Source organism: Lissotriton helveticus, chromosome 2_1, assembly GCF_964261635.1.
Source record: "Lissotriton helveticus chromosome 2_1, aLisHel1.1, whole genome shotgun sequence".
Classification (NCBI taxonomy): domain Eukaryota; kingdom Metazoa; phylum Chordata; class Amphibia; order Caudata; family Salamandridae; genus Lissotriton; species Lissotriton helveticus.
In genome coordinates this window covers 1,731,257,711-1,731,284,291 of record NC_136059.1, presented here as the reverse complement: position 1 = coordinate 1,731,284,291, position 26,581 = coordinate 1,731,257,711, and the positions used below count along the sequence as shown (strand labels likewise).

The window sequence follows — 26,581 nt, the reverse complement described above, 5'->3', positions numbered from 1 at the left end:
TCATCGATTCTGTATGACGTCCGTGGGTGCCGTTTCCGTTGCTGGAGCCCACCGGTGAAGGCAGCACTCAACCCTCACAAATGTGTGGTACATGAAAAATGTATATTGTGTCTTGTTTGCGGACAACGCACCTTCATATCATCTTGCAAGGTGTCTTACGGGGTCCAACGCTTGCGCCTGATTCTCAGGGAGCTGAAGGGCCCGATTTCAAATAAGGACACTTACTTTAGCCTTCCATCTTTTTGAGGTCGCTCAACTGGTTACCGTTACATAGGAGGCTAGATTATTTATAACAGTTATCAGCAGATTTGAGGTTTGGAGCCCAAATATTATATCTGAGACACAATGTGACAGGTGGTCCGTCCGTAACTGAGTGACTCAAGTCCAAATCTACAAATATGCTGTAATTCTGTCAACATGTATTTACAGTGTAATGCTAAAAAACACTGTCAGCTCAGCTCACCCAAACAAGTTAAAAATGTAATGGGGGTAAATACACCTCTGCTTGCACGTACTTTTACACCGTTTTTTACAGTTCTCAAACATTCCCAGTGGAACGCTGGAAAGCTCCTCCAGGCGGACACTGGAAATGTCATCTGAATTTTCTAAGACTTGTCATGTCTACATTGCACCATTGCACACGGTGTACAACTACTTACTGCTGAAAGGCAGTTCGGTGTAAAATGTATATTTCTTTCCTTCTATTCCTTCACGGGAAACCATTTTCCCCGTGGGGAAAAAAATACCTTTTACTAAACCCCCCACAATTTTGGGGATGATCTATCCCCCTTCTCACGATGGAAGGGGTGCTTACTCCAGCCCTTAGCTGGAGTAAAAGTGACTATATCAAAGTTAGGAAAGGGCCTCATAGGAGTTTGTAATTATTCATACACATAAATGTCCATAAATTCGCACGTTTGTGCGCTCACAAACTAACTAGGCAAACCACACTTTGTTGTTCAAGCTGCTTACTCCTGCATGGGTATTTACTGCTGCCAAATTGTACGTGCTTGTGATAAATATCTCAGTAGTAAGCCAATATACGCCTGGGAGGCATCCTTTTGTGGGTGGCTCCCAGGCATAGGTGGCGAAATATACATTATCCACTGGTGTGCCCCTGCTGTGTGCTCTCTGGTGACTCAGCTCCCCCGGCACTACTTCTGGGCCCGTCTGCTTTGTTGCGCTCCTGACATTCCTCTCGCGCAAGGTTATCCTGCGAGAAGTTCAGTGCAGGGCCAAGCCAGGAAATGAATCCCCCAAAACAAGAGCAGGCCGACAGGCATAACGTCGCAAGATGCTGACAGCTTTAACTGCTGCGAAGGGTAACGGGAGATAGGACAGCAGTGTGCGCGTGCCGGACCCAAAATACCCCTGAGGTCTTCAGCGGCCATTTCATGCGACCACCTCAGCCCTGGCGCGCGCGTCGACGCGGAACTCGCGGGTTGTTGTGAGTAAGAGCTGAGCATTCAGCGGCCTGCCTGTGGGTGTGCTCTAAGCTCATACTGAGCTTTATTTTTGCGTACATTTTGTATTTCTATAATGAAGCAGGGAGTTATGCAATTGTGCGGACGTGTTTTTTCCGGATAATTAAGAATTTGCAACACGTGCCTCATATTCGACCATCTTCTCAATAATTTGCAGGTTTTTTTTTATAATTTGCAGGTTTTAACAAAAGTGTGTTTCTAGCTGCTGGATGTGTTTGTATGGAGTCGTAGGGTCATTGCTGCACATAGGGAATTCCCTTTCAGTTGCCTACTGATGTATTAAGGTGACAAACTGATATTCATGATTTAAACTTTTGTCCAGGCAGTGTTAACTTTGTAAAAAAGAATCACAAACTAGGCATATAATACAAAATAAATAAAAATACTATGACAAAAATGTGGCACACTATGCAGTGTAATTTAGCCTTTTCTTGCAACATAATTTGGTCTAACACTGCCTCAGAATAACAGTGGCACTGATTATAGGCGTAATTATTTCAAGAATGCTAGTAGAACTGGACGGTCTTCTAAAAACAGTGAACAGGGGTCAGCAAATAGCCTATAGGTCTTTACTCTGCGCTCACTAGCAGACTTGCGCTCACTAGCAGACTGCCGGACTTGGCCAACTACTTAGGCTTGACTGCGAAGTAAGGTGGACCTATCTGACGATGCAATGCCAAATAAAAAATAAATGCAATTCAATTACAAAAAGGACCTAATCTACACCACAAAGAGGCGAAAGGCTTCATGGTGTTCACTTAATTCTAGACTAAAGATGACGCTCGCATTTTGTGCAATTGTGTATCTTTCAAACATCTAGACAACAAAAATCGACCCAGCTGGTCCAAAAGGCTACTGTTTGTTGTAACTAACTGCCTCGGCTAAACTTTCTTTATCACCGGGTATTACATGTCACACGTTTCCAAGCACAGAGAGGAATCTTTCAACTTGGTTCCAACAGCAGGCTTTGTGTTTTCATTTCAAGAAATCACTATACCCAAGATACACCATACAAGACAACATTTCAAAAGCAATTTAAAAACAAGTAAAACCCATAGAAAGATTAAAACAACAAAATATTAGATCTCATGGCCCACTTTAGCATTTCATGTATAAACAAGAAAAATGCTACAAGGAGACATGTGGCAAAGCCCTGCCCTCACACCATACGAACAAAGGCATATACCAAGATTGTCAACAAAACAGAACAAACCTAGATCAAGAAAGTGCTGAGTGCGAATAAAAAACACAGATGTGCGACAAAGTGCTTTCATGGTCATATTCCAAAATTATCAGCAGTATATGGCTTTGTGTTCTTTCACCGTTCTTCACAAGGGGACCGGCCGTCCTGCTGGCTTTGGTGCGCCAGGTCATCCACACAGACAAACCATTGGAAGATGTAAAGCTTTCAGTTGTGGAAGCAGGAAATCCAGCAGCAGATTGGCAGCAATTAACACGTGATCTTTAGTTTTTTTCCTCCATGAGGCAAATGTAATGCAACACACATGTTCCTTTTCTGTAAGACTCAGTGCCACAAGACTCTAAAGGGAATGAGCTTCAGGGCCACTGAAATTATGAGAATCTGGGGCTGCAGCATTTTTCACTTAATTATGGATTTGCCACATTTTCCACATAACCCATCCTTTGCTGCATAATTTTAAGATTTAACAACAAAAAATGATTTCTAGCTCATACGGACTGGAGATTATTAAAAAAGAGGAAATGCTTGTTGCTGTGTGGCCGAAGGCACTTTACAATTGTTGACTGTTCACCTTTCAGGTGCATATTGCTGTATGGCGGTGTTAAACTAGTACTAATAAGGAGAAACGTTTGTCCAGACAGGCAGCATTATGCTGCATGATTGGCATTTTCTTGTTGCATATTTTACTAAACTGTGGTGCGTAATTTGGTCCACTCTTGCTGCATAATTCCATTTCCCTGTCCAAGTCCCATCCACTGTGCAACATTTCTTTGGTAAAGAGAGTTTTGACCTCATGACATTACCAGGAATCCCAATATATGCAAGGCGGAAGGGCGACTCTATCCTGCAAGTTAGCCATGTAATGTGCTGAGATTACCTGGGTCCACCTGAGCAGTCTCAAGCCAGACACAGCAGTAAGGGGGCTGCTGTTTCCACCAGGCGGAGGTCCAAATCTAATGTGCCCATGTCATTCATGGGTAAACATCAGCCTAGGCTAACATGCCCATGTTGTGAAAGGGTAGACTCCCTGCCAAGGCTTGTGGTTAACCTACCCTCAAGGTGTTCCCACAGGAGGGAGCACCCAGTCTCCAAAGTGCTATCATCTTACATTTAACGCTAACCACCTGACACCTCACCGACCACACTTACTAAGTACAGGGCACAGATAACCCACATGTAACCAAAGTGGTCCGTGTGGTTTTGCCCACACAGCTGAAGATTTTATTTTAAACCACAGACTATTGAAGTATACGTTTGACCAATGAAGGAAAATATATTTGGAAAAATCTGCTGTAATGTTCTCTGAGGATGATGGGCCCACCCATCTCTGCGGCATCTATAATAAAGGACTTTGCAATGACTTAAACTGCTCACAGCTTCTGTTTGAGTCCTAGTTCTTTGGGTGGCATGTCTTCATAACGGGTTTCACAGGAGCTATGTTGAGTGACAACTACCAGAAGAAGTTTTTTCTGCACATTTTAGTGGGTGGTTGTTTGTGTTTTTTTTATTTGCTGCATTAGTGAATGTGTCTGTTATTCCCGTCAGGCTTTGATGTTCCCAAAGCAAGTGCAGAAGGCATTTGTACAGACATGAAAGCCAACAACCAAAAAACTGTGTCAATGTAATCATGGCATTACCCTAGCAATGCTGCACCAATAATGGTCCATTAAAAAAATAACTAGGATATTTCGTCTGGCGAACATTAATATTTAAAGTCTAATGTCATGGGTTCTAAATATAGATCTTGTAAATTAATTTTTTGTCAACTGTTTATTACATAAAGGCAAACTTGCAAAGCTGGCTTTTGGCAACGTCATATATATATTTCAAATGAATTTCAACTTCACAAAGTTGACACTATTTACTAGTAACCTGTCCTGAAAAAGCAGATCCTACCCTACATATTTGAAAAACCTACTGGTGGTGGAAATATTCACTTCTAAAATACATTTTCCATCTCCTGCATCAACTTTTTTTGTCTAGAAATGTTTATGCTCAGGTGATGTTTTGTGAAGGTAACACATTTTGCAAATTAATAAAGCAGTGTTCGCCACCTTTGCAATACGTTTGCAGGCAAAATAAACATTTGGAGCTCACCTGCCAATAAGGTGCCTTTGATAAAAGCTTTACCCACTCTGGGACATGTAGTATGCCAGTTCAATAAATCTCAGCTCCTATAGTTAATATACCTGTGCCGATCTCGAATCAAAATAAACTCCTGGGATGAAGTGCAGTGAATAAGATGGAGGCACGCAAATGCCCCTGTCATTGGCAAAGCACATGTATCTAAAACACCTCAGTATGGAATAAAATTTTTACAATGACCGACTCAGCTTGTGGGCACATTCACACTCCATGGCTTTGCACAACAAGTATATGCCGAAATTAGGGCAAGTCTAAGTTGACAAAAGGCATATCAGATCGGAGTAGACATGAAGGCGCATAAAGGCTCGTAGGCTACAGATTACTACACACAAAATGTCTGTTTTTTAGGGAAGCACCTTTTATCCAGTGTAAACATTACAACACACTTACAATCTAGGTCACAACAGTGCACCCTAGCGTTGTAGCACGCAGGGCCGACTTTGGTGCTGGTCTCGTCCGTGGCAACAATTTGTTTGGCGCTCCCTAATGACCTCCTTGTCCACAAATTCCCTCACTACCAGCCTCCAACTGTGCCCTTCATCTCTCCATAGTCCCTCTCTGACACACATTTAAGTTTTATTTAGCGCTTAGTTCACTCACACTCAGTTCTGTGATCTGCATGGTACAGGTTCTTTGCAGCAGGCACATAACCCTCTGCGCTACTTAAGAATGAGTCAAAACTGCCACTAGACAAAACTCTGATCTCTCTCCAGCAGGAAAATTAATCACCAGAGTGATCTTGACATTTTTATTGCAGGCTGAAAACTCCTGGATACACAATGAACTCTGCAGCAGGTGATTTTAAAATCAGTTATTTTTAAAGACAGCGACCCCCCCAACCCCTTCCCTGTGCCCCACCTCCATGAGGTCACCGCCATGTGCAGCTGCACTGGTCGCACATCCTTAAAGTCGGCCAGGTGCCACTGCACTTTTCAACAACTTCCCAAACTGCACTTTTCAACAGCTTCCCAAAGAAGGGGACAGGAAGTGTTCTGTGTTTTACAGTGCAGGCAGTTGCCAGTAATATAACTCGGTGGGTTCATCTGTTCAAACATTTGTGCAAACCTCAGGTCACAAGTTGAAACGCTCTGGGATGATTTTCTTTTAGTACTACCTGATAAATTAACAATAAAATCTGTAATTACGACTGAAATCAGTCCTGAAATCAATGAGGTAAAGTCAATGGCCCAGGCTGAAATCTTGATGTGGGCGCTTTTAACTCACTTAATGTATGACCCTTATAGGAGGCTCTTTTGGAACCCACCCACCCTTGCTGCGCCCTTCCGCGTGGTTGTATGGGGGAGCCGCCATGTTTCCCTCGCACTGCGTCACCATTCCTGTGAGGAGGAACAAAACAAGGACACACGGTCTGTTCTTTTGAGAGGGCTCTGGGCAGCTGCTCGCTTCAGAACATGTGTCTGGATCCGGAGCAGCGCGACCGAAGCAAACGCCCACCACGGACGTTTCAACATTCCCAGGGTTTTTGCCAAGCACAAAAATGAGAGAATTCCCATCTGCAGCAGGAGTGCGGCCAAAGCGTTCCTCAGGAAATGGGTCATCACCAGTGACGTCTAAAGTCCAATAATTTGTTCCTTATGCAATATGCAGCCATCGAAGAGGCAGCCCGAGCCCAGTATCAACGCCAATGCATAACACCGTGTACCAGCAGCCAGAGCTAGGCGGGTAAACGCATGGGTGTAACACCCGAGACCCGTCAGAGGGCCCTTATGCCACCCAGGCCCAAAGAATACCTGTGAGATAAGGTAAACTCAGCGACCCTCTTCACATCCTGCAGGCGAGCCCCATTATTTTACCATACACCACTGCACACATGCCGATATACCCAATTCAGGCGGGAGACTGACGATTTATTAGCCCCAAAATAGCTTTCTTTTGGCTGTCTTCCGCCTGAAATTGCATCTGCTTCAATAAAAGTCAATGGGGAAATTCATTCTTTTTATTATTTTTAACTCCCCCACTTTCCTCTTCTAAAATGTTGGCATGTGAGGCCACTGGGAACACGAGGCACAAAATGAAGGCGGTGGAACCCAGCTATAGATGCAGTAAAATGCAACATACAGGAATGGAAAACGTGAGTGTTGAACAATGTCCTCAAACCACCCAAGACTGAGTGAACGATAAAACGATACAACAGGACGGTAAGAACACCACACAGTCGAAGTGGTCACAGGGGTGGGGAATCAGTTCTGTAAAAAAAGAGGCCTCTGGCCAGACACTAGTCTGTACAGAAAGATTAACTTCTCTTATAAATTTGAAGCAGCAAGAGTCAGTAGTCTGATATTTAAATAAAGTAGAAAATGACCTGGGAGCAAAACATGACTCAGTAAGGGAAAAAAAGAGAAGAGCTGAGCCCACAGGCAGCAAAAAAACACTAGGCCTTACACATGGCCAAGAATCATGGCTGGCACTTGGAGAAAAGTAGAACACTAAAGACTAACCAGGCAACCACTTTGTAGAGCCATTGGACCCTTCCATGGGATCCACCCTGCATAAAAGCACTAGTGTGGCTAGAGACAAATAGGCACGGTCTAGAGCGGACTCAGGATCTTCGGAAATATGACTCTGCAAACTTCTCTCTGCTAGATGGCATTGTCTAGCTCGATCGAAGATATTGACGGTATACAACCTTTACAACGCAACTTTTACAACGAACTACCATTACAACGCAACTTTTACAACGCAAACTATCACAATGCATTGCTCTGGGGGGCGCTCTAGGATAGGGAATAGGTTAATTTACTATCCAATAACCTTCCCTACTATCCACGGGGACTGGAGTTGGAATAGTAAATTAAACTATTCACTATCCCAGCGCCCAAAAGCATTATGCGTTGTAATGGTATGCGTTGTAAAACTTACGATGTAAAGGTAGGCGTTGTAAAGGTAGGCGTTGTAACGTCATACATCCGATATTGACATATCAAACTAACTAAAATGTGCCACCAAATGAATAAAACAAACTTCCCATAAGCAGGTATGCAACCTAAGGTGTGGTTAATATGTTTTCCTGTGCATTTGCAGAGCAAAGCTCGTCAGGTCTGGAGCAAGCAAGCACCCTCATTAGCGGTGGAAGTCAGAAATGAGGACTTACTGGTGAAAGACCACACAGGACCAAACAGGGATCTGGGATATGCAAATACGCTCAAATAATTCCAATAAATATGTTCATGCTTGCTGTGTCCAAGTCTCCAAAAGTTGTGGTAGGCGGTACTATATCAGGGCTGTGTTTATTACGTGCAACACCATGCAAGAAATAAAACAAACGACTCTGCATTATATGCAGGCCAATTTTTTAATGTAAAATATAAAGTTGTAACTTGTTTCTTGCAAGCCATCATGGTTAGTTTCAGTTTTAAGATACAGTTTGAGCACACTTATGGAACGTGGTCTCGAGTTTTCCTTTAAATTATAAGTAAAATCTTCATGTTACAACCTTGATGTGACAGTGACTGTGCATACCCTCGACAGTCTCACACCATTCAATATTTCTGTAATCTGTACTCACTTAAGCTATCTGAAACTAATCTGCAAAATAATCAAGGCCTTTGGAATTTTACAGCAGAAGCGCCCAATTTATGTTGGAGCACTGACATAAGCTATGCAGCAAGAAATGGTCAATTGTGTGACATAATCCATGACAGTATTTATTCATATTTTGACACTTCAACACTTACTGATTCTGTCTGAGCAAGGTTCAACATAATTACTACTAGTTTTACACCTGAGCAAGCAGCAACTGAAATGTCACCAGTTAACCTTCACAAAGGATCTGTCACTCTGCGGAATCATGTTTTGGCGTTTTTACTAACTTTTGAACCATTTGAGCTAGAAACTATTTTTTAAAAGAAAGTAACTAAAATTGCAGTAGATGTTTGAGCATGTGCAAATGGGAAAAACATAATTTTGCAGAAAACACCACAGACACCGAATCAATAATTCCAGTAGCCCTGCCTATATGTGCCAAAGTTGTTTTTCAAAGTGGTCAATTGAGCTCAGATCAGGCTTTGCGGTCAGCAAAGACCAAGTGTTGATCACTGCTGAATGGCATAATCAGCTGGAAGTACTGTAATAAGGCCATGTCATATGGCTACAGTACCACCATTCACCTTTTACTGGTATCCAACGTCTCTGCCCAAACACACACCTGTCAGCTTGGCTTGGCTCTGAGTCAAACATTGAGATGGCACCCGGAGCAGCACCCAATCTGATCAGCCATGTAGGAGCACAGTAGGGCATCACTCTTTCTAAGAGCAGCTTCCAGATATCACACCACAGCGCACTTTGGATCTATGCTTCTTTTCGTGCAAACTTATTTGCACCAAGAAAACAACTGCAGGTTCTGTGTATGCAATGTTCAAAGTGTCAGCAGTAAGATCTATTGTAAAAAAACAGGCTTTTGGAAAAACACATCTTGGACAAGGCCTGACCACCTGTATGTCATCATTTACAATAAAGCCAAAATGAAAGGTACTGGTTATATTTCACTCAGAATGTACATGGCCTAGATAAGTCTATGAGGGGAATGAATTTAGGTCCTTCCCACCTCATTGGTCATCTGCAGAGTTATTAATCAAGGCAGTACATTATGTCTGTTAATTATAGTGCACTGCTTCTTGGCATTATCATTTTCGCATAAAGGATTTCCAGCCTGGCAAAAGGGAATCATTCAAGCATTTGAATCTATGAAACATCCACGGTTGGAAAAGTAAAGCTTAGAGGGCAGTGTGGGGGCAGCAAACTGATTCATCAACACCATACACTAGTCCTGACTCTAGGAGAAGGGAACCTTTCCTGAACAATTTTTGGCTCTGATTGTTCTGTAGTGTACTGTGGTCATGCAGAGGATTATCAACACACTACAATGACTCCAAGTCAAGAGGCCGTGAATGGACTTTCTTAAAGTGTAGAGCCACACATCAACAAGTTCATACGGCACTGTGTCATTCAATGACAGTAAGTCAGAGGAAAGAGTACACTGCAATATACAAAAACACTCTAACATTCAAATCCTATTGCACACTTGAACATGCCAATCATTTTGATTTGCCTGCTTTCTCAATTTAAATGATATATAATCATAATACGTAATCTGACTGTCCCTGCATCTCTTTGCAAGTAGCTATTCAGCTCAAGTAGATATGGTGGTTCTTGCCCTTAAATTCTATTCGTGCTGTTCTATTAATGAATATACATATCTCATTAATATGTTAATTCACTCACTCATATACATGCTCTGCTCTCTGCATCACAATTGTTACCCATCACTATGGTTATTGCCACTGGGAGCCCTCTGGAAATCTTTGAAAACGTAAAAGATTATTTGTTTGGACATTTTATCTCTTTCGTACTACCCAACCCCAGGGAACCTCACATCATAAAAACAAAAATTATTATTTAGTATTATTTGATAGCCTGCCTGACAACCTTTCCACAGTTACGCGGCATTCACAATCCATGTCTGAGTTAACATGTCTGCATAAGCACTGTCCCAAAGTGTTAAAAACTGTGGAAAACACAGAAAAAGGGCACCTGGCTCCCAATCCAGCTTCAAACACTCTTCCCTTGCTAAGGCCACTTGCAGCATATGACAACGAGGCATCCACTATCAGCAGGAAAGCTCTTTGCACCCAACAGGTGGCACACACAAACGCTTGTCAGTAAAACCTTTATCAGCTCCCGATAAAGATGCAGCGGGTGACCCAAACCTAACCTCAGTTCTCTGCAAAGCTAAAAACATGGAAACAAAAGCCTGACTCAGCAGGACCAGCCTGAGCTCACCGGTCAAAGGCTGAGAAAAATACTTTAATGGTGATTTCAGAAATACCAAATGGGAGAAACTTACCTTCACCTGCCTTGATCCTACACCCAAAAAAGCTCCTCTATATCTTTAAAAGCTAGAAAATATCTGAAGCTCCCAAACACCTTTACCAAAGGAGATTTCCTCTGTTTCTGTTTGCTCTTCCCTCTTATGCGATTAGACAGCTTTAGGATTTAAGCAGCATGCACTCGCTATAACTCGCTATAGGTATTGTATGTGTTAAACTTATGTGCAAAAACATACTTTTTTGGTGCAATCAACGCTGAAGAAAGGGGGTTTCTGCAATGAGATAGGTGCACACGTGGCTTCATAAGAAGAAGGCACAACAAATATGTGAGGATGATTTGGTTTGAAAAAATAATTTGTTGTGACCCGTGGCCTTTGACATTCAGAGCCTGCAGTCATCGGTTAAAGACAACCTCCAAATTTGAAACGCAGAACCTGGTGTATTAAAGCTTTAAAGCCAAGGGCAAGTGATCAGCCCCCCCCTGCCTAACCTCTAACGAGCAAGGTCTTCAGAAGGTCTTGGAAGATTGTTGAGTTTTGAATCTTTCTTCGGCCAGAAAGAAATTAGGCATATTATTTCAAAAATGGCAGGGATCTAAAAAAATCGATCGTTTTGCCAATTTCATGTAATGATCCCCAAGCATAAAGGCCCTACAGAGAAACTGCACCTCCAGAATGCATTTCACCTGTCTTACATTTATGGTGGTAAAGTAACTTTCCAAACACTGACAATTTATATCACTGCAGTCTACAAATTATTTTTTCTTCTCTTGTGGTAGCTTGTCTGCGGGAACCTTTCTTAAAATATTACAACCGGGTTGTTGTAAAGCCACTCTAAGATACCGGAACTTGTAAAGGTGTATTTGCCATCATTAAAGAGAATGAAAACACAGAATACCTGTTGTTAGATCAAAAGGATGAGCTTGAGGGGGTGAAATAGTGAGATGGTGTTGGTTAGTAAAATATTGAGACCGGGTTCATGAGTTAGCATTAGAGTGCATTTATGTGTGTGCTGGACAGGAAGACAGAGAAAGGGGGAGATAGTGAAACTCTGAGCAAAGCCTCCTTCCAACAGAGGGAGAGATAGGTCTGGGCTCATTATGTGCACAAACAATTGTCCAACCTTTGAGAAAAATGCATATGCTAGACCACAAAGCCCCTAATGCATATATAGGCAAGTGCCTAATCTCCTTACTGTCTGTAAGATTACATACATAGCATGCCCAGTTGCGCCTAGCCCACATCAGCCTTTGGACTGTGGGCAGTTCTGCCCAAAAAACAGAACACAGAATGTGATGCCTTAAGCATGTTAAGTAATATCAACAAATAACGCATGTCCAAACTTATATTAACTGATATAACTTTAGCTTTTGATAACTTAATCATAGTTTTACACTGAATCTTTCATTCCAAGCAGTTGCATGAAGGTCTTCGCTCTGACAGCTTCATGTTAAAAGTATACCTCTAGGCCCAGCTCTATGTTATTCTCACCCTGTCACAAGCGCAGTCGCTCAGGTTTCCAACAATGGGGCATCTTCAGCTACCTGAATATTCCTCCAGTAGACCCTATCTTTTCCACAAAGGTTGAATGTCTTTACAACTGAACATCAATCAAGGATCTCGTAGCAGAGAGTCTTGGAGTGTCTTAAACAGAAATAAGCCTTGGAAACTTGAACACATTCACAATTTTGCTTAGTCTGTGGACACAATTTCAAGCACAAAGGGCCTGGGAATAATCTTTACTATTTTTGAGAGAAGTTGATTTTCTTTAATTTGCAGTCATAAGAATATTGACATTGATTTCTATCATAAAAGCCGAAAATACCAAATAAATAAATCATCACTAACATAATGCCCACAAAGAAAAACTAAATTGTTCAGGGATTAAGTTTCTCACAAATACAGTCTATTGTCATCGCAAAACATATCCAAGCGTACAGAAAACCGATGGTCTTGTACGGAGATAATGAACACTCTTACATGGCTGAGGCAAATGAATACATTAATGCAGATTGGCTGTGGTACCACCATTAGCAAAAGCACCAACAGGCCCACACAAGGCACGGTCCTTCTCACACAAAACTTACCGGTGTGAACATCCCTGAACTTTCGTAGCGTCCTCAATAGCTTGTGGACATCATTGATGCTGGAGTCCTTCTGGCTGTAGAGCATCAGCCGCTGTGTATCCGAGAACATTCGAGAGACGCTGAAAAGAGGGACACAAAGATGAGATCTGTACAACATTTGATTGGCGCCTAAGTGGCCTTCGCTGGGCCTTCAGGTATCACAAAATCTACACTCCCTTGGAAGACAAACCATCATCATTTACGAAAAAATTCTCACTACATGTTGCTGCTACACATAGGGGCCCATTATGATGTCGGGCGGATTGCCCCCGCCAGGCTGGCGGTAGCCACCGCCAGCGTGGCGGGGGCAATCCGCCCGACACCCACATTAGTTTTCCCCCCCGCCATCCTAGTATGGCGGGGGGGACCTCGGCGGACGGAAAGACCGTCCGCCGCTTTTCCGCCCCGGTCGCCTTGTGGCCGGGGCGGAAGAGGAATAATATGGTGGCGGTGTCTATCAGACACCGCCAGCCATATTACAATGGGCTTTTAACAATGCCTTTCCGTGGCGGCATGCGGCCACGGAAAGGCATGCGGTCTTCACTCTGAAGGAGAGGTGGGGGGTGCACACAGGGGGGTGCCGCTTTGTAAATGCAAATGCTGCAATGCATTTTTAGCATTGTGGCGGGCAGTGCAGAGAGCACCGCCCGCCACAATGCTAAAAATACAGGATGTGCCCGCCACTGTGGCGGGCACATCCTAATACCCCCCACGGGACCCCCGCCCTTATGGAGGGCGGTCCCTATCACCACGAGGATGGCGGGCGGACAAAGTCCGCCCGCCATCCTAATGACCCCCTTAGTGTTGCTTCATGGCCCCATATAAGTAACTCTGAGATTAAGGGGTTCAATATCTGCAGCGAAATACAATTTAATTACTTGTTTTTTAGGCATTTTTAAATTGGTCCTCACCCTAGAATGACACCAATGGGGAATTGACAAAGATGTAGTGCATCCAACAACATACAAGGCAGATTGTGACCCACATTATATAGAAGGCAGGGTGAACGAACCTGGTCAGAAGGTTTCTTGACTATGTCTGTGCGATATTTTCATACAGAGCTATCAGTGCAGAGGAAGAACGTTTTATATTGTATTTGACACTCTCCCTGAAACCTTTCGCTTTGACATGCTCTGATGTGGGGATTCTGTAAGCGTGGCCTAGAAGTGTGACAGAGCGCTATGACAAAGTGCTGTGGAACACACTCTGCTGCCATATGCTATGGTTGAGAACAGGCACTCAATGAGGTGGGAACACTGCTGATCTCCCCACACTGATCATCTGAGGGACGTCTCGTGTATTCATGGATGCAAAACACAGTACTGCAGAAGTAGGGGCTCACACCGAATGACATTATCTATTTATTCAGTCTCCTAGTTTAAAACACAAAAATGGAGCTTGATACTGGCCCGGCCTGATTTAAGTGTAAATGAGCTAGAATTTGGTTCACCTACTTTAAAAGCTGTTTTCTTTCCGTTTCGTGTTTACAAATGATGCACTCCATGCTTAACAGGGGTTGGAATATCTTGTAAGAGGGTGCCTTTGGGTCACTTTATTGTCCCCCTTAGACCTGTTAGCGGTCAGCCACGGGTACCCCCCCCCCTCTTCTATCCCCACTATATCACAAGTCAAAAATACTGCATCCATTACATCGAACTGTCCACTGCACAGAAAGGTAAGTAAAGTAGAAGTATATGAGGGCTTAAGACTGTGAAATATATACAACCATCCCACTTTCAAACTTTTCACCATCTTTCCTGGAAATCTCTGCAGGGGACAGCTAAATTTCTCTTGTTAAAAAAAAAGTATAATATAGAGGAAGAAAGGACACAAGATATCTATGAATAATATAAAGATATCTTGTGTCCTTTCTTCCTCTATATTATATATTCAGTTCGCAATTTTTTTGCTATTTTCCTTATAAATATTGTTTTATATCGTACCTACGTTTTTATTTACTTCAATAAAGCTCTTTAAACAAAACAAAAAAGATAATTTTTATTCCTAATGACAGAAATAAAAGGTGGTGGTGGGAGTCCCTCTTCTACTCACATGGATTTATTAAAGTTTCCAACGACTCCTGGCGACTCCCCTGGAGTCGGGTAGCGAAAACAAGGGTTGTTGGCGTTGCAGACGATCCCTTGTATCCACGGCAGGGTGCCCGCAGATGGCAGGGCCTTGTTTGGGAAATGACCTGGGAAGGGGGGAATAAAGAAAACAGCGTTTATTAGCACCTTTATGTGGCCTTTCCACAGAATCTTTTATTGTTTTCAAGAAGAACATAGAGCTCGGATTCTTGGCAATGGCCTTGACAAGCTGCAATGCTGAGTGTTGGGCTGTAAGATGTCTTCCCAGGAAGGGAGTTCTTTCACATTCACTGACAAATATAAGAATCCAACTTTCTTGCTACAACAGATATTTTGTAGACTTTGAAGTTGACGAAACACCAGCTACTGCATGACGATCACGCTGTTTTATGAGAACAGATTCAAATGTTCTGTTTTCAGTTGTTAAGCATTTATTTAGACTGGGGGCGATTCATGATCTCAATCTAGCACATGCCGAGACGTCATTTAAAAGGAGTGAGACAAAGAACCATGCATTGCTTTTGGCAACAACCTTATAGCATCCATGAAGAAACGTATCCATGCCCTTCTCTCCGGCGCCTTGCCAACATGGTCAGATGTGCTTAAAAATGCCTCCGTTACCTCTATCCTGAGAGAAACAAGCATTAGACACAAGGTAAGAGATGGTGAAGCCATGTGTCACGCCCTCTATCATCTATTTCAGCTAGAGTTTTCCTAAATATGGTGCTGATGTACAGTATTACTGGGTTCCTGTTGCTTGCTACGTATACAGAGGCGGCCCCTCCGCAAAGGGGAGGAGCGTTGCCGCACTGCTTTACAGCAGTGAAATAAAGGGAACATAAAATGATATTAATTCGAGTTTATTATCATTTAATGTTTTCCTGCTGCTGCGGGACTGCTCCGATGACAGAGGAGCAGGGGGAGGAGTAGTGCGGGCTGGCCAAACCATCATAAGCATTTTGCATGTTCTCCACACAGGCTGCATTACAGCCCGTGTGGAGAACATGCCCAGGCTCCCATTCCCTGGCTGAGCGCCGAACCACAGAGCCCAGACCAATCACAGCACTGCATTGCAGCATTGTGTTTGGCTCAGGAGAGCCTGGGTGCTTCCTGTTCCCGCCCTAGGGGAGAGATGGTGGAGGAGAGACAGAGGAGAGACGAGGCAACCAGGTACGTTTTTTTTACTTTTTTACCACAATGCACCTAGCTACTTCACCCCCCTCCTCAGGTCAAGCTTTATAGCAGCTGGTGGTCAATACAACAACACTTCCGTTGTTTTTTTTAACCATTTATCTTCATCTAAAAACACATCTTGGGTTTGACCTGTTATTTTATTATTACATTCCACCCAATTGCATCTGTTTCTTTCTCTGCTATTAAGTTGTTTATTTTGTTGAATTATCCCCCAAAAGAGGAACACATAACCTGAGTACTGGTGTCACAACTGCACACAGTGCCCTTCAGTGATTTGTCAACTCTTCTGGTCTGTAAACATCCATATAGCAATAAATGGTGCTCCCTCCAAGGCCAGGTGTGTCAGACGGCCGACATCTGTCGGAGGGCCAGCAGGTTCCCCGAACAGGTGCTGATGCAGTGCACCAGGCAGTTCTGCGCAACACTACCACCTGGCCGTGACAGTTGAACTGAATCACGTGCCAGTTATGGGGCAGACGATGTGGAAGGACAGGTTTGCATCCTGGATTACTCACCTGGGGACTGATTGTGTTGTTTAGTTGGTTGAGTTAGACACAGATTGTTGTAACAATTGTGGGGCTGGCTTTCTGTGCTCTCTGGCACCTGGCACAACTCGCAGCACTTGCTTGTATTCTGATACTGCACACCACCCGTCTGAGCGGGTGTCCAGAGAAGAGGGTTTTGGGCAGCTGGATCTGTCTGCATGGGGCAGAGAGCCACGTGTGTACAACTAATGACATGATCTTTCTCCACATAGCTTGTTTGCTCAACAGTATTTGCACAAGCACTGTGGTTGGAAGTTTTCAGTAGCTACTGCTGAAATGTGTGCTACGTTCTAGTCATAAATGTGACTTCTGGCCACGCCCATTTATCCTTAAGATGTTCATAAAATAGAGCTTGCCTTTGTCAGGAAGAGAGTGACCTACACTAACAATTTAATTGAAGGCAGAAAGTAGCATCCCTCCGTTAGGTACAGCAAAAGCAGTGCAAACGCACCGATAACTTCTATGAGGAACATTGATGAATTCTGCTTGATAGACAAGTGCATTCCTCACACATCCAGACCTAGCTGCGTTGAACAAGTTTGTTCTAACACAAAAATGACTGATCACAAACTAGAAGACTACCAAAGTGCTAACCATGGAAAACATTAACTGCATCGTAAGAAAAAAACATTATCAATACAAGATATTGCATCCCAGTCGTGAATTTTGGGATTATAAAATGTCTGCCATTGGCTTAAATTAGTGGAACTTGTCCAATTCCAGCGTCACTTTGTGTTGCAATGCAAATAGTTAGCCCAGGGCCGGCTAAATTACTTTTAGATCCAGTGGCTGTATTTGTACAGAAATATTTACAGTACATCCAGTCCTGGGATCAAATCTCACTGTCGCGCTGCACTTTTGGTGGGAGGGGGGTTATACGTGTTGTGCAATGATTGAATTACAAAGTCAAAGTCGTTTCTGATTTGCTTTTTTCATGATGCAATAACTTGGTAATCAGGGATTGATTTTCTGATCGTGGGCACAGCCCCAATTGCCTACACTACAAGGGCAGAATGAGCGTATAATCTCGAGCAGGAGAGAGAATGTTCCTTAAGTGGATCTGCGTCAGGTTGAAAAGCAACGCAAAACCTTTTGTGTATGGTAATCATAATCATGGATGTCTTACGGTGTCCAAAACCGGTAAAAGGTGAGAAAAGAAGCAACGCAACATCCAGAACACGTAGGAAAAGGTAACACACATTGGTTCTCAGTTTCAAATGCACCGTAAGAACAGAAACCCAGTGATAGAGCCACCACTGGATGCTGTGCCGTATTATGTCTCTCCACCACATCCTTCAGAGGGATGTGAGTGGCTGGTGCCCATGATCTGTGGATCTTGTAAGTGTGGGTGCTGCTTGCTATGGTCAATTGTTATAATTATTTCCTCAAAAATCTGTAGATGATAGTTGGCATGACATTTCTATGAAGGGCGATTCTTTGTCCAGACAGGGCAGCAATCTCGGGCAGTAACTTTGACGAGCAATTTTCACAACTATAGAGAATTTATTCCCAGTCTATAAATGGGCTTGTATTGTATTGTGATTTGTAAAGCGCGATTGCTGCCCAAATGGGCGTCCAAGCGCTTCTCTGCACTATTAAATGAGCAATGTCTGACATGGCCTGAAGAGCCCAAGAAATTTTGTACATGTTACTAAAGAGACACAATGGCACAGACACCATCTTTCATCATCCACCCAATACATATAAAGTTAACACAGACATGCTAGGTGCCAAGTAAATCATGATGGGTGTGTTTATCGGCATGGGCTGTCTTGAACATTTTCCCAGAAGCAGATCCCACCGTTCGAAAGTCATCTGGTGTAAGTGAGGTTAGGCAGATTGAGTCAAGTTGAACATGTAGGGATGGAACACTGCTCCTTTGCACCAGCAGCAGCAGGAAGTAAAGCTCCATAGTCACCTCAAGTTCTGACCACAACCCTGAAAAGGCACAAACCAGCCGTCTGCCCATCACCCAAGTGGCCCATGTGTGCCCCAGAGACTTACATTCATGCTGCTCGTAGGGTGGATACGAGAGTCGTACGGAGATCAAAATGAAGAAGATGAAGAGAGGCCAAGCCACTTCAATCAGCAACTGGAACTAAGGAGGAAAAGAAATCAGAGGCTCAGCGTTTTATCATTCATGTACTAAACCGTCAAGTGTGAGGACAATCATACCAGATGCAACATACCGGGATGAAATCTTAATCAGAAGGTTGCACCATTCAATAAACACCAACAGATCCCCTATATGATGCAATGTTCTGGTCAAAGCCTTGTGAGCGCAGCGGCCTGGTCGTCAAAGGGTTACTGCAAAGAGCAGGAATTCTCTCTGAGAGGACTCTGCGTGGGCCCCATTTCTGAGAAGAGGGGGGTATCTAGCAATTCTGCTGCCTGATGCAGAAGGCCTGGCAGCTCTCGTTTCCTCTTCCATGCTACTGCTGCCTGTCCCCTAGGAGCCGAGTAGGTCTGCCTGAATGTGTTTTCAATGAGTCCAGGCCGGGCTGCATGCTTTGCTAGCACCACTGACCCCGCCATTTTTGTTGCTTCCTGTATGTGAAATCTTGCTGCTTTACTTCTTACACTCAACCCACATCCGTGAAAATGGCGGTAAGAGCCCGGCGCCACTCTCGTCCCTCCCTTCGCGCTCTACTGTTTAATATTACATGAGTGCATCATGAGGCTCTGAGAGAGGAGCTGGTCCTACACTGGGGTGGGGCTGAGGGGGCTTGCTTAAACAGTGACGTATTTAGTGCATCTTTCTGGAGGCCATCGCTCTGCGGTGGGCTCTGAAGGTCTGAGGATGAGGATGGTGCGGCATGAAGAATACATGCGGCCTATAATGGTTCAAGTAGGAAGACCAGGCTGTTTCTCTGTGCATTGTTCACCGTGACAAGGTGTAATGATGAAAATAAATAAAGACACTAAAACATAACGATAACACCTTTTCAATTATTTCAGAATTAAGGGGCACAAACCTCCACCAACTGCCTAAACTTGCCCTATAATGGTTCAACTATACTCCAATTGCCAGAATCTGAACCGTTATGTACAATTGAGCACAACATGTAAAAAAATACTCACTTCTAATGTATGTAATTGCAAACGAAGCCTTGTTGAAATTCTCATCACCGCCCCTGTCTCACATTTCAAGTAAAAGCATGCTATCTACCAACCTGCTGAGTAGCTTTGACTAGAATTATATACCAGTGATGCATCCGGATGGAACCTATTTTAGAGCATTCTTTAGTTTTACTGCTTACAATACAACATTGATTTTCTGTCGCACTCGCTGGCATCCTGTCCCCCTTCCCTCTTTAGTGGGCTGACCATAAGTGCTGTTTGTTCTGAGGCAGGGATGGGTGTCTCTGATAAACTGTTGGGGTGATCAGATTTCTCACAACCTCATTCTTCACAAGGAGAGATGCAGGTCTCATTAAAATAATTAAAAAATGCAGAAGACCAACGTTTTGTAATGAGACCCTCATTGCCACTGAAGAATGCAGCTTTGTACACCAGGGCTGGCGAGACTTAATCCAAATAATGTTGCTTCCTTCTACCACCTTGCAGATCCTGTTCCTTGATCGCTTGTCTTACTGGTACAGTTGGTCCCTGCGTTCTCCCTTTCTCTTCCTCCTTTCTCCCTTTTCTGTGTTACTCTTTCTTGCCCTGCGTCTAAGTCTGATAATGCAGAATAAGTCCATGTCCCCAAAAGTGACTGTCGATGCCGATCACATGCAACCACCTCAACCCCGGAGATGCCCATTATCACTCGTCTTTCCTTCCCTTAACTTGTTTGCTGCTTCTTGTCAGAATCTTTTTATTTTTAGGAATGTTCTTTTTTAGGTCTGGCATTAGCCAAGACCTTTTGATTTTACTACAATTGCATATATAATATACTTACACGCAGGGGTCTTAAACCAGTCTTCTTTATACATGGAACTGTTGTTGTGTCATTCTCCTTTTTCTTCTGCCCCCCCCCCCCCTCCCTACAGAATATAGCATGGAGCAGTCGCTCCGCCCAACTTCAGCCACTGGCTAACTTCACTGTGAGTGACAGCATTCTGCTCTTTTACAAGGAGCTCATCCTCACATAAAGTAGTCCTCTTAAGCGTCAGGGACTACTATGGCAATGCGTGATTTCTGAGACCCAAAAATATATTTTCTTTGGCTCATGTTTTTTTGTAAATTGCTGAGGGCCCAGCAGCTTTTTCAAAAATTAAGTTTTGTAAAGACCATAACAAAACAAAACAATACTTACAAAGCCAGAAGGCTAGCGCCCAAAGCCTGACCAATAGGCTTTGCCAATGCTTCTTTAATACAGAGTGCCCAAGCGCTCCACTGTGAATGTAATTTGACAGAATTTTCGCTTTGTGGATTGTGAAAAAGACTTCTTTTTCCCATAGTTAGATAGAAGACGCAGGAATGTGCCACCTTTCGATGTGATTCACAGCCAATGTCCGACAAATATTCTGCACATTTTCGGGTTCATCTGTGTATGTTCAAACATATTTGCAAACCTGCATGCAGGAACAGCGCCACGTCACTGTGTGTTTAGACCTCAAGCACTAGGGGCCCATTGTTCAAATATTTTTATTCAGATACCACGCTCTTTGAGTTACTTGTGCCCCTGGAGAGGCTGTCTAGGCAAGAAAGTGAATCAGTGTGTGTTGGAGAGTGTGAGGGTTGATGAGTGATTGAGTGCAAGAGGTTTTTGGATAGAGCAAATTATATTAATTGAATTGCAAATTATATAGTGCTAAAACTGAACTAATGAACTATAACATTTATAGGCTTTAGCGTCCACAAAGTTGACAAGAAGATCCTCAAAAATGTGGTTAATTCTTGTTGAATTGTGATACAGGTCTTTGTGCATACGGTGTCTTCTAGAACACTAAAAAAAGAGGGTGAGACAGCTGGTGTGTTCACAAAGCACCAGTCTCATTTGCAAATTTGCATTAGTTACTTCAGCAAGGACTTATTTTCGGAGCTGGGCTGTGGTTGTTGTTCTCATGTTGCAGCCACAGAACTTTCACATTTCCAAGGGCCACATCCAAGCTTTGCCAAATTGGAGAAGGCATACACTGAAAGCTATTGCTGCACCCTTTAATGCTTGTGTATCGAATTAAAATCATTTTAATGTGAGAAGCAGGGCATACCTTAATCCAAGCACCGACACACACAAAGCGATAAAGCCCTGGCTGCGCAGCAACCCAGACTGGAAGTCATTGGAACATTGTACATATGGCCACACCCAGAGCTACTCCACCAAAGCACTATCTGCAGCCACTGTCTGCAGTAGGAAGATAGAACCAGTTGTTTCAGTAAATTTGAGGGTGTCTCCCACAGGCGATCTCCATCGAGAAGCACACCTGGATGCAGCTATGTCTGTTTTTTGTAGCAAGCTAAATTGGCATTGTGTAAAAACGTTAATGGCCCTCTACATGGCATCATCAAGCAAGGATGCTTTTCATGACATGCAGTAGGTTAATAAACACCTTGAGTTTACAAAAGGGACTTCTTCTGAGAGGGCGTCTTGATGCATGGATTACCGCCAGCGACCTTTAGCGTTGCGTCACCGGCTCTCAAGTCGAACTTTGAACCTGCTGGCTCGAGCAAGGCAATTTCCCAGGCCTGTACCATGAGGTGGCCCAAGTGACTAGCCCACTGGCTTCGACATGGCGGTTGAACTAGGGTGCTTTTGTGCATGCATGTATGTATGTGTTTGTGCATTGCAAGTGTTATTGTGCGTGCATGTGTGTGAAGGCCTGCATGCTTGCATGTGCGTGCACATATGTGTGCATGCTTGCATGTACGTGTGTGTGCTGTCCTCCGGAGCGCCAAAAGGAACAGAGCAGTGACAACCAAAGTGCTAATGACATCAGCCAGCTACTTATGAAACTGCAGTAACAGGAAGCAGCAATGCCGGGGCTGTTCTTAAAATAATAAACCTAATAGAAAGAGTGTTTTTACAGTGGAAATGGGCCTTGTAGCCTTATGCTGCCATTATCAGCTGGAGGGAAAACACATGCAGTGTATTTCACAGGCCCGTGCAAGGCACTGGTATCCGTACCACCACCCCCTCAGGAAGGCCTGCCCCCGGCCTTCAAATGTCTTTTTCCGGGAGATGGCTGCCTGCGTGAGCTGGTTGGACGCCATAACCAAATTCTCCAGAGGGAACCTGTCATTTTGTGTTTTCCTAATGGAAAGAGGCTGCAAGGAAATCAGGAGATACATGGCACAATTATGAGAACAGGCGGGGGGAGAGGGGTCTGGTTATTGAAGATAAACCGCAAAATGAATGAAGGAGAGGCAGGAAGCGGCACATAGCTGGTCAATGTGCCAGAACAATGTCTTCACGTGCAATCTGCAAACTCGCTTTAGTGTCTCTTTTACTTTTGGGGAGAAGGGTGTAGACATGGTTCTGCGTGTTCAATTAATTGCCGCGCAGGAACAGCTATGAAATCTTCTTCGGTGGACCTGAAATGTATAGTGGGAGGTGTCTGTCCCCATATTCTGTCTCCCTTTCTCTTCGTCCAGAAATTAGGTGTCTGTGGTATTCGCTATCCTTTCCCAAATAGCCCACTGACGCGGTAAGAGGGAGGGAGACCTGGTGCAACGGGAGCACACTGTTACTGAAGCAAAAAATACACAGCTTGTTCATGAGTGTGCAGTTTACGGTGAAACATGAGCCTCTTCTCCTGTTCACAGCTGAGAACCAGTGACTCTGAAGGCAACATGGAATCTTCAAAGACAAGTGATGTGAAACATAGAGAAAGGACTCGACTTCACGGCTGGTGACATAAAGAGTGAAGAAATGCACACAGCATGGTCTGCCTGCTTTGGAATCAAACTCTACTGGACTGAGCGCGGCAAGACCATGTGGTTCAGTGTTCACTGATCTGAGGTTTGTTCCTCCAGCTTCTAGATTTCTCCATGGTATAAGGTTTAACACGTCCAAGTTTTACTAGTGAAGCGATCAAATGGCCTGAGGTCTCTGGGGTGAAGCGTTGGCTCCTCCCTTGCTTCTGCAGTACTCATTGGCCCCTCTTACAAATCTGTTTTAATAAGGGTGTCCAACTTAAAATTACATTCTATTCACAAAAAAAGACCTCAGCTTGTTCCCCTGGTAGTGTTAAGTAACAGAAAGGGCAAGAAAGGAAACTAAAAACAGCCTTGGCAATATGTTCAAACCAGCCTGACACTGCAGGAGGCTGTGACTAAAATGGGACCATGGATGCCTTCACGGGCCGCCTTCCCACTCTGAAAGCAGCCCCCAGCCTGCAGCCCACCAAGAAACCGCCAGACTGGTGGAACGGTCAGCCCATCCCTCGAAACAGCCTGCCGATTTGAGAAAACAAGCAAGTCTCAAGAGCAGCACTTTTTCTGGAGTGCGAAGACCTCTCCGGCCTCACTTGTGGGCCTCACAGCCTGGAGCACCATTGGAGATTCTGGACGACCACCATGTCCCGGCTAACCTGCCAGGAGTGGAGCCTCTGGTTTGGGTTCACTTGTTTGCCTAAATCCATGCCGTTCTACTTAAGCTGCTCTTACCGCTCACAGGGACCTTTGGACGGGAGGACCCTCATCGCAATAAATGCATATCTGAATTATGGAGATTCGAAGGAGCTGAGGCCATGTTTTGGGACAAGGATGAGAGTTTTCACCACTGATATAAACTGGGAGCAATTCCTATCTGAGGATCACTGTTCTGTAATACTATACTCTTGAAAGCTACTGGATAAGCAGCGAGAGTTACTGTGTCGGTACAGGCCCGACACCAAACTCACCACTCCCAGCTCACCAACACCCCCTAGGACATGGGCGAACTGGTGAGTCAATGAGTGAGTGAACGCACAAGCGAGTAACTGAGTGCATTCATTAGACACTTAAAAGGAGTCATTTCCTCTAGGTCCAGAGTGTGTGTGAACCTTCCAGGAATGAGAACAGATTTGATGTCGTGTCGAAGAAAATGGAGGCCCAGTTCCAGCTGTCGCTAACATTTCTCTGCACCAGAGTCACAGGGCCCCTCATTTGCTAGGTCTGATGAGCTTAGTGGGACTGAACAGCGAGCCAGCACAGGGTGCCTTGGTGTGCTGTAAATATCCTGTAAGTCCACGGAAGAGCGAACTACAGAGGACTTGCTGGTCGTTTGAGCGACTCGGCCTGAGTCCAAGCTTCTACAGCTGGTCACAGTCTGTCTAAGGAATACAGGTACAGCTGGCACCATCTACCTGGTTAAGCGACAAGAGCACTGAATGCCTTGGGAAGCCGCTGTGGAAATGTAGTAACAGCCACACAGCATAAGGGGAAGATTTGTAAAGGGATCAAGTGACTGCCCGAAGATTACTTAACAGCAGTGCCCTAAATGGACATGTCCCCTCGCTTCTTGGATGTGAAAAGGAGAGTACCATATATTTGGAAGGATGTAATGCCTTTAATGGGAGAGTAGCTGCACTTCTCATTACCAGCTCAGCTCGACAGCATGGGAAGCCTGCAGCTTCACGCTTCCATTTTCTGGAAAAATATGTTCAGTGGTCCTCTAGTGGCAACAACAATCACTGGGAAGGTGTTTTCAATAGAATAACGCGAGGCTCGTGCCTGTGAGACATTCCGAAGTCAGTTTAAGCGTGCACACGTTGTTTCCATAACGTTATTCTTATCAAATAAATATGTCGACATAATCAAATTGGCATGCGTTCATTTCATAGCAGTTTATGCAATGTGAATCTACCCCCTCTTTATCCATCCCCTCTTTATTCACTGGTGCATAAGACTTTCTCAACTAAATTTCATTTAAGAGAATAATGCATCTTTCTATTTAATATTCTGAATATTTTCATAATTTGTCTTAGACTTTGTGTAAAACGAAAATGTTTTTTGCAATTTTGCTATGAGAAAATTGTTTTGCTGCATTACTTATTTCTTCTCTAAAAGGAAACTTCAACTTCAGCAAGAGTGCCCTCCTGCTTTGAGACTCTCCACTCACCGTCTGCCGGCGCCGGTAGGTGAAGTTTTTCCACAGCAGCAGACCCAGCTGGGTCCCGAAGGCCATGGCGTTCCCCCTGGCCCCGGCGGCTCTCCCTGGGCGGCGGTGGCGGCGGCAGGAGCAGCGGCAAGCGGGCGCGGAGGTTGCTCATTAACTGGAGAGAGAGAGAGAGAGAGGATGAGACTGCAGTCGTCACCGGCTTTTGAAGGAATGCCAAGTGCACTATCTGTCCACAGACACAACGATTAACCCAAGCGCCCCGGCGTGGCTCCCGCCAGCCCCCCCTGCCCGTTTAACCACTTCCGACCCGCCGTCAAGGACCAGCGGCCTCCCCAGCCTCACGCCGTGCACACGGAGGACGGAGGAAAAGTTATTTTGCCAAAGTCTCAAGTTGCCTGAGCACCCCGGTCCCCCACCGCATCTTCTCTTCGTTACCTTTCACCCACTGCGCGGTGTCTCCCTCCCCCACTTACTCATGTGGAGAAACGGACTGAGAGGAGAGGAGAGGGGCGAAGAGGGGCAGAGAGAGAGAGAGGGCAGTGGGCAGGAAACAAGAGTGAGGAGGAGAATTACAGGAAGGGAGATCAGGGAGAAGAAACATGTACAGATGGGGTTAAGTCAAAGAGACAAAGAGAGAAGGGGGTCAGTGAACGAAAGGAAGTGACGCGCGCAAAGGGAGAGACCAGGAGCGAGACAAAGAAAGATTAGACGAGAGAAAAAAATGAGAGAGTCAGGGAGAAAGAGAAAGGGAAGAAATGGAAAGAGATGAGAGGGGTGCCAGAGAATGAGAGGACTGAACGAGGGAAAGGATACAGGGATTGAGAGAATAACAAAAATGCAGACATTCTCGGGAAAGAGACTTTAAAAGGAGAGATGTAGAAAGAGTTGGCAATAACAGGTAAACGTTAGAGAAATTGCCATTATTAAAAACAACATAAATAGTGGGAAACCCATGATTCTGGGAGGGG

General features: G+C 44.3%; 1 protein-coding gene across 1 annotated transcript in view; it reads right to left on the bottom strand.

Moving 5' to 3' along the window:
* The window catches only part of ABCA1 (ATP binding cassette subfamily A member 1), a 132,747-nt gene extending 106,929 nt beyond the window's left edge, over window positions 1–25,818 (bottom strand). Inside the window, exons 1-4 of the mRNA XM_078676675.1 lie at window positions 25,614–25,818; window positions 18,632–18,725; window positions 14,854–14,995; window positions 12,763–12,881 (exon numbers count right to left, since the gene is read on the bottom strand). Of these exons, the coding sequence (XP_078532801.1) occupies window positions 12,763–12,881; window positions 14,854–14,995; window positions 18,632–18,725; window positions 25,614–25,679 (421 nt within the window). The 5' untranslated portion in view covers window positions 25,680–25,818. The remainder of the gene's footprint in view (window positions 1–12,762; window positions 12,882–14,853; window positions 14,996–18,631; window positions 18,726–25,613) is intronic.
* Between the last annotated feature and the right edge of the window lie 763 nt (window positions 25,819–26,581).